Genomic DNA, 8,290 nt, shown 5'->3' on the forward strand with positions numbered 1-8,290 from the left:
TGTCCAAGTTTTTTCATTAATTCCAATCAAATTAATGGAGTATTAATTTGACTTGCATAGCATATGACTTATTACCAACTACTCCTTTTGTTTTAAGAGTTTGAAAACCCTACATTGAGTGTATAACAATAAGTATTATGTATATAGATTAAAAAAAAAATAATAAGTACTCTCTTGTGTTTGGATCGAATGTGAATGAAATTGCGATTTTAGGAAAAATCAAAAGAGGACTAAGTTTTTTAATTTGTATTTAAAAAATTGGGGAAAAAATAGAAAACACATAAAATTTATCTATTTACCGACAAATACTTTAAAAAAGATTATTGAAATTAACAATAAATGATGTACAAATACGTACTATATAGCTAATTATAGCCCATCAGAATGACTAGTTTCCGACCAATATTTTCAGACATACAACTTGGTTCACTTTAATTGACAATTTTCAACGTAACAACCTTAGGCAATTATGCATATCATAAATTTTAAAATGTAGTCGTTTTAATATCGAGACAATGAACTAGAAGTCGAGAATGCATGTGATGTGATATTGATAATGACATTCTAAAACTGTATGACTTGTACGAATTAAGTTATTGTGTTATCTGTGGCAGCTAAGCATTTTATTTTTATCATAAACGACTGAAAATTTGATATCGCTGGAAATTAGTGATGGATAATATAAAGTTTTTATATATACCTAAACCAGATATCATCAACTATAACCACCAATATTTTTTTTGCCTGCAACTTTTTCCTGTCTAAATAAAATGTCAACTATCGATTGTCTTTGCACTAATTTTTCAATAATTGCTAAAAATATCATAACTATCAATCATCAGTCATCCTAAAGTTCACAAGCACTATCAAAGTATCAATATAATAATACTCACATTGGAAGATTATGTTCTGTTAATACTACAAAAAAAGTTTTCCATATCCAAAATATTGTGGGCTTGATCTATGAATAACAGTCGATAAATCCTGAAAATCTCAAAAATAGGAAGTGATCGCTAATGCATAGGCACAAATAGCGATATATTTCTACTTCTAGAGTAGAGGGGAATATGAATTAATTGAAGCACACAAGAAAGAGTGGAACGCCAAAAGTATATATGCAGATATGAGACTGGATATTCGAGCGTACTTAACACATTTGATAGCACTAACAAAATGCATATTCTTTTCTAGCTTCTATCACATAAAAACTCCAAGGTTAAACGTGCTTAACATGGACAATTCTAAGATGCATGGCCGTCTTGGATGTTTTGCAGGGAACGTGTGAATGAGAACAAATCATACTAAAACAACTTAGGTTAGTTCATGGAACAACGGTCAGTCTGTTCATTACACGGACAACTACCTTCGTCTTAGGACTTTCTAGGAAAACTTTTTATTGATGTAATATCGTCATCTGAAGCCACCGATGACTCTATCCATTAGTAATCTCTTCTTCTCAACGACAACCACAAACACGACCCTCTTCTAGAATTTGTGGACGGAATGTGTTGTTAAAGTTTTATCATTATTATTTCGTTCGTTTACCCGACATCCTTTTTCACTAAACCGTCTAAAGAATGTATCTTGACAATGAAGCCAAGAAACATCTATATAGTTTCATGATAGAAGTGATTTTTTTATTTGTACCACATAAACAAGTTCATCATCCCAACATATATACCCTTACATTTGAGATTAGATATGATAAAAATCATTCTCGGTGTAGTATATTACAAAAACGTACTTTTTAAAATCCACAACACTTTTAATAATATTTTTATAAAAATGTAAATCATACAAAGATCGCGATCGTCTAACTAGTTCCTACACACTATTCTTTTAACGTACATCAAATAATTACTCACTAATTAAATAGCAATGAAGGATCAATTAAGCAATAATGATGACTCAATTAGCCATGTAAGTAAGTGCTCACGAGGAGGCAATGCATATATATTCCATGTTTTTTAAATATAGTTTACATATGGAAATGAATGTTGAGAATAATTGAAATTGTCCATTTGCTTAGGATATAATTTAATGGGGACCTTAGAGATTTAATATATGAAGTGAAAAGAAAGTTGTTCCACATACCACCAATTACCTTTTAATTATGTGATGGCGTAATTTCAAAAAGATGTCTGTGGTAGGGTATGGATCCCAGTTTCCAGCCAAATGCAATTAATTTGAATATTAGGCTGCACTTTTGCTAAATTTCAATTATTATTTTTTTATTTTATTTTTTTTTGTGAAGCTCAAACACAAATATCTTTGACAACATCTAAAAGATCATGATGAGTAGGGTGAAACAAAGGTTGAGAATAAGCATCAACAATCATTTTCCACATGTGCTTGAGTTTGTCGTCAAAAACTAATCCTTTGACAGTAAAATGCAGTGTCCACAAACGACTATGTAGCACAAAATGCGGTAATTTCTAGCTTCCTAAAGGAGATGTTGCTAATATAGATTGTCCATGCCAATTCTCCATGAAATAATTGATATAGAAAATCATTTTTCAATGTCTTGAAGATGGGTTATTATGAGCAAACTAGATCGTTCCAAAGTAATGCAATTGGCACTCCATCGATTGCATACTTTGCAGGTGGTGATTATGTTACTAATAATTTTGTGGAGGAACATAACCATTCTATGATTCAAGAGTCCTGTTAAACAATGTACTCCGTATAAATTTAAATACGGAGTATTAAATTCGGCAAGGCGCATAAGAAGTCTGTATGGGATAGTAATACAGTACAGTATATTAGTCCAACTATGACTGGTTTGACAAAATTGGTAAGATAGATAACTCATACTCCCGTTGGTTTCGTAAAAATATGTGCACTTTCTATTTCCGCCTGCCCCATAAAAATATAAACATTTCCATTTATAGAAAGTTATCATAATTTATTAGGCTTATGCATCAAGTTATTTACAACTTATACCACCGCTAAAACACTAATAATAATAGGGTCACACTATGCACTAAAACTATTTAACTACCCTTCTACTCCTTAATTTTCTTTTACTTTACTAATTTTGTCTTAATTCTCGTATCATATCAAATGCCCATATTTTTCCTACCAAATTAGTAATATTGTATTGCATAATACTTAAAACTCATACTACGTACTAATATTGTATTGGTGTAGTATTTTGCAAAATTAATCTTATATTGTCCACAATTTCCAGATTTAAGGCTTGGTTTCATATTTTGGAATTGAAGCCTTTAATTCTATATTCAGTGTTTGGTATTTAGATTTAGAATTTGAATTGAATTACGATTCTAATTCATCCAAATTCCACAATTTGAATTTTATATCCAAAGCAAATAATTAAAATTGCCCAAATTCACACACCACATAAAAACAGTACACTTGCACATATACACTTCCAAAATACACATATCAAACACATACTACCCACACACATTGCAGTGCACACACCTACACACAATTCCCACATACAATGTGCACAAACACACATATATACACTGCCCACACACGTTATAAATTCTTTTATATACAATTTCATAGAATTCTAATTTTATTTTCATAAATTCTAATTTAAATTTCGTGTCCAGGACCAGACGGATCATCCAAAATCATTTCTCCCAGAAATTAATTAAAATATCATATAGCAGTCGGTAAAAAAAATAAAGTGTTGGTTGTTATAGGTAAAATCGCAGTAAAGAAGTAGAGTACAAATTTGCACTTACCTTTTACTTCTACAATATGTATTGGTCAGAAAAAGGGTGGAAATGCAGAAATAATTACCAACTTTCACCTTTATACTGTGTGATGTGATTTGATGTTATAGTATGCACGTATGCGGCTAAGGAGATAGATGATTTAGAGTTGGTAAAACACATCTTTCTATCCAATATTTTGCCATGTTACTATGTGAATGGATTTGTATGTTGATTACTGACCAGACTCACAAATTTCAAATCTAGGATCCAAAGGCATCATCTTGTTAATAATTTAGGTGTCTCTCTTCTTTGCTTTGTGAACTGTGCCCATACCCCTCCTTTCCCCCTACCCCACTTTCCACTAATTCCTTTGTGAAAGTGAAGCAAGAGAAGAAACTTAGCTGCCATCCCAATGTGTCCTAATCATGATTTTCTTGAGAGAGAAATAGAAATGATCAATCAGATGTCACTCCATGTTTATATACAACTTCCTCCTTATTGCCGTATATCTCTAGTTTAACCAAGTCTCTCCTTTCCCACTCACTCTCAGCAACTTGTACAATCTCAATCCATTTCCATCCCCTCCCCATCCTAAAATTGATCTGTCTCTTTCTTTCCCCAACTTCCCCAATTTATTGATTTCTCCTCCCATCCATGGTGAGTCCATCTCTGCATTTAGCTTCTCCACACATCCATCGCTAATTCAATTTGTTTGTTTGTTGATCGAATTAGGGGGACGACGCGGAGGCCGGGCGGAGCAATCGAAGCCAGGGCAAAGGCGGATTCAAAGCCACCTCATTCATCTATGGTGCGTACCTCAAATTCTCTCAATCTCAATCTCAGTCTCAATCTCAATCTCAATTTCCTCTATGATTAATGATGTTTGATTGGCAGCATTGGCGGCATTGGAGAATATGGGAGTGGTGGCGAACATGGTGAGCTTGGTGCTCTACTTTTCATACAAGATGCATTTCGATCTGGCCACGTCAGCAAACACCCTCACTAATCTAATGGGATCGACTTACCTGCTCTCCATCGTCGGCGGCTTCATCTCCGACACCTATCTCAACCGCTTCCTCACTTGCGTCATTTTCGGCACGCTTGAAGTCCTGGTATTATTCTTTTTCTTTTTCTAAAAAAAAAAGTGTTAATTTTGGAGTAGTAGTAGCAGTGTATAACTAGGTGGTGGGAGGGGGGAGTGAAGCAAGAGTTAAGATGATGGTAGGACAACACTATTTGTTTTAAGAAACTATACATGTTACCCAATTAGAGGAGAGGAGACTAAGGGGATACATATTTATAAATTTTGCATTTAATAACATTTTATCTGGCGCCTTGGGCAGGGGATATATTTTTATTATTAAATAATCATGTCTGGTTTCATATTCACAAACTTTTGAACATGTGTGCTGGCGGTGATTCAATTAAAACTATAATTCAGGATTTCGTGTGGCCTCCTCCTTTTTTCTAGTCTAGTGGGTAGCATGTGCATGTGGGTGAAAAAAGCAGAGGGAAAAAAGGAACATTATTGCATTCCCTTTTCCCAATGCTCTCTTCTATGAACATCAACGCTTCCGTACGCAAAACACTAAATTACACAAATCATTATAATATGACCCTCACAAAGGAAACCTACCAGATATGAAAAAGACTGTTAATTATGAATATATATATAGGGAGTAACTAAATTTGTGGAATTTATGATGGGATTGAAGTGATCAAGTACAAATTTGGTAATCTAACATAATTTGTAAATACTTGTGAAATATATAAGTTATTTTACCCCATCTAGTAAGATGGGCTTGTTCCATGTTTTATAGTACTTATTAAAATCATACTCCTCTAATTATGCATGTTCTCTATAATATAAATATATCTAACTTTTTAATTAAATGCATAAATAAATTACATTTTTTTTCAAATAAACCAATTTTTGGTTGTACAAAATTTGGTTGCATAGCTTTAGTGCCTCTAATAAGAGGGAAAGAACAAGTACTAGTATTTTTTTATAAATTATTTGCTGGATAATAGAGAGTAGTAGTACTATATAAATGAAAGATTGTTATTGATTGAAATGAATCCAGCATGAAGTGAGATATTTGAAAATAGACATAATTATGTGATCCATCCATCACCTAATAATAAATCGAGTCGTGGAATGTTTTTTTCCTTTGACATGACGCGACAACCACTACATGGGTTTGGGTTTGATAATTAAAGGAGTGATGCAATTATTGTTTTTATGTTTAGGCTCTATCGATGATGACAATTCAAGCCCACAGTGACAGTTTGCTGCCCAAGCCTTGCGCCAAGTCCAGTTGCGTCCAAGGTGGCGCCGCCGTCTACTTCTACGCCACGCTCTGCCTCCTCGCCCTCGGCGTCGGCGGCGTCAAGGGCGCCCTCCCGGCCCTCGGCGCCGACCAGTTTGACTCCAAAAATCCGAAAGAAGCCAAGTCGCTGGCCAGCTACTTCAACTGGCTCTTGCTCAGCTCCGTTGCGGGCTCCTCCATCGGCGTTACTTTCGTCGTCTACGTCTCCACCAATAAGAATAATCAGAACTGGTGGAAGGGCTTTCTCATCACCGCCGTCGCTGCATTCCTCGGCTACGTCTTCCTCCTCATCGGAAAACCGTTTTACCGCCTTCATGTCCCCAAAGATAGCCCTCTCATGAGACTCACACAGGTATTTATCACTTCATTTCTACTTTCTTCATTTTCCGTGTTCTTTTCTGGGCAGTCCCTTTATAACGAAGTCATTTCACTCTTTCTATCAGGTTATAGTTGTGGCAGTAAAAAATGGGCGATTATCTCTTCCAGACAGTCCAAATGAGTTGTACGAGATCAACGAAAAGGATTCAGAAACAACAGCACCGAAAATAGCACATACCAATGAATTCAGGTAAGTGTGACCTTTGGCCGCAGTCATTAACCACTAGGCTGACACACGCATTGATAGCAGGTGGTTAGACAAAGCAGCGATCCCGCCTGCAAACACAGAGCCATCAGCGTGGAAAGTGTGCACGGTGACGCAGGTGGAAGAAGTGAAGATCATAGCAAGAATGTTGCCGATAATAGGAAGCACCATAATCCTGAACACATGCATGGCTCAGCTGCAGACCTTCTCGGTGCAGCAAGGCTACCGCATGGACGCCCATCTCGGCTCCTTCCAAGTCCCCGCGGCGTCCATCCCCGTCATCCCCCTCCTCTTCCTGATCATCCTCATCCCCATCTACGACCGCCTCTTCGTCCCCTTTGCCCGCACCCTCACCAACCACCCCTCCGGCATCACCCAGCTCCAGCGCGTAGGCGTCGGCCTCGTCCTCTCCGCCGTGTCCATGGCCATCGCCGCGATAGTCGAAGTCAAGAGGAAGAATCAGTCGTTAAAAAACCCGATGCAGCCGATCAGCCTCTTCTGGCTGGGCTTCCAGTACGGGATATTTGGCATCGCCGACATGTTCACGCTCGCTGGCTCGCTCGAGTTCTTCTACAAGGAGGCGCCGGCCGGGATGAGGTCGCTCTCCACTTCCTTCACGTGGATATCGCAGTCGTTTGGCTATTTTTTAAGTAGCGTGTTCGTGGACACCATCAACTCGGTGACGAGGCGGGTGGCGCCGAGCCGGCAGGGGTGGCTGCAAGGGCAGGATTTGGATAGGAACAATTTGCAACTCTTCTATTGGTTTCTGGCTATTTTGAGCGCTCTCAACTTCTTCAACTATCTGTTTTGGGCGGTGCGGTACACGTACAAGACGGACGATGAGAACACGGAGCAGCACGACGGCGGGGGCGTGCCGTTTCTCAAGGCGGATGAGCAGGCGTCTAAGGCGCTGGAGGAGCCTAATGGGAAATGGTGATATGGAATTTAGCTGCAGCATGGTTTGAAGATTTAAATATATGATATGTGTATTTATTATTTATAGTGGTATGTTGTATTTTTTTTATTTTTGCAGTCGGCTTTATTGTGTGTGGTTTTTTGGTGATGATTCTCGAGTATATATTGTTGGGTTTCAAGCATAGATTTGCCCAAGATAAATATACTGTAGAAAGCCTTGCAAGGGGATGAACGAAGATATTTCACGATTAATGTAAATGAAATTATATTGATTGTGTTTTGAATTTGTAGTTTATGTACAAGTTGAGTTGCATCTGTAAACTAATTAAATGATGTTTTATCATGCATCTTTCAGAAACAGGCGGTACTAAATTACAGATAAATAACAATTTTATATGTATTTAATAAAATGTGAGTTGTATTTATGCAATACTAAATTTATTTACCAATAATAATAAATAAAATGACACATTTAATGACAAATCTCTCAGTATGATAATATCATATGGAATATTTAACGAAATGCTAAGAGAACATTAGTTATGCGTATAAGCTACATATTAGTATGATTTTCAAAGGGATATAAGTGATTAATGGGCAACTCTTACATGCTAAGAAATCCCAAAACAAGTGAGCGAATACTACTCCCTCCGTCCCATAAAAATATGTGCACATTCTATTTTCGTCCGTCCCACACAAAAATATGTGCATTTCATTTTTGGAAAGTTTTATCAATTTAATAGTATAGGTCTCACTATACACTAACACTACTT

General features: G+C 36.7%; 1 protein-coding gene across 2 annotated transcripts; it reads left to right on the forward strand.

The window, feature by feature from the left end:
* Positions 1–4,114: 4,114 nt before the first annotated feature.
* Positions 4,115–7,801, forward strand: LOC125189176 (protein NRT1/ PTR FAMILY 4.5-like). Of its 2 annotated transcripts, none has more exons than XM_048086431.1 (6): positions 4,115–4,346; positions 4,422–4,497; positions 4,584–4,801; positions 5,940–6,371; positions 6,463–6,587; positions 6,645–7,801. In XM_048086431.1, the coding sequence occupies exons 1-6, from the start codon at positions 4,344–4,346 to the stop codon at positions 7,537–7,539; spliced, it is 1,749 nt and encodes a 582-aa protein (XP_047942388.1). In that variant the 5' UTR covers positions 4,115–4,343; the 3' UTR covers positions 7,540–7,801. The 2 variants fall into 2 exon arrangements, with proteins under 2 accessions (XP_047942388.1, XP_047942389.1); XM_048086432.1 differs by having other exon boundaries at positions 4,120–4,346; positions 6,648–7,801.
* Positions 7,802–8,290: the final 489 nt, after the last annotated feature.

This window comes from Salvia hispanica, chromosome 5 (genome assembly GCF_023119035.1).
Source record: "Salvia hispanica cultivar TCC Black 2014 chromosome 5, UniMelb_Shisp_WGS_1.0, whole genome shotgun sequence".
Taxonomy (NCBI): Eukaryota; Viridiplantae; Streptophyta; class Magnoliopsida; order Lamiales; family Lamiaceae; genus Salvia; species Salvia hispanica.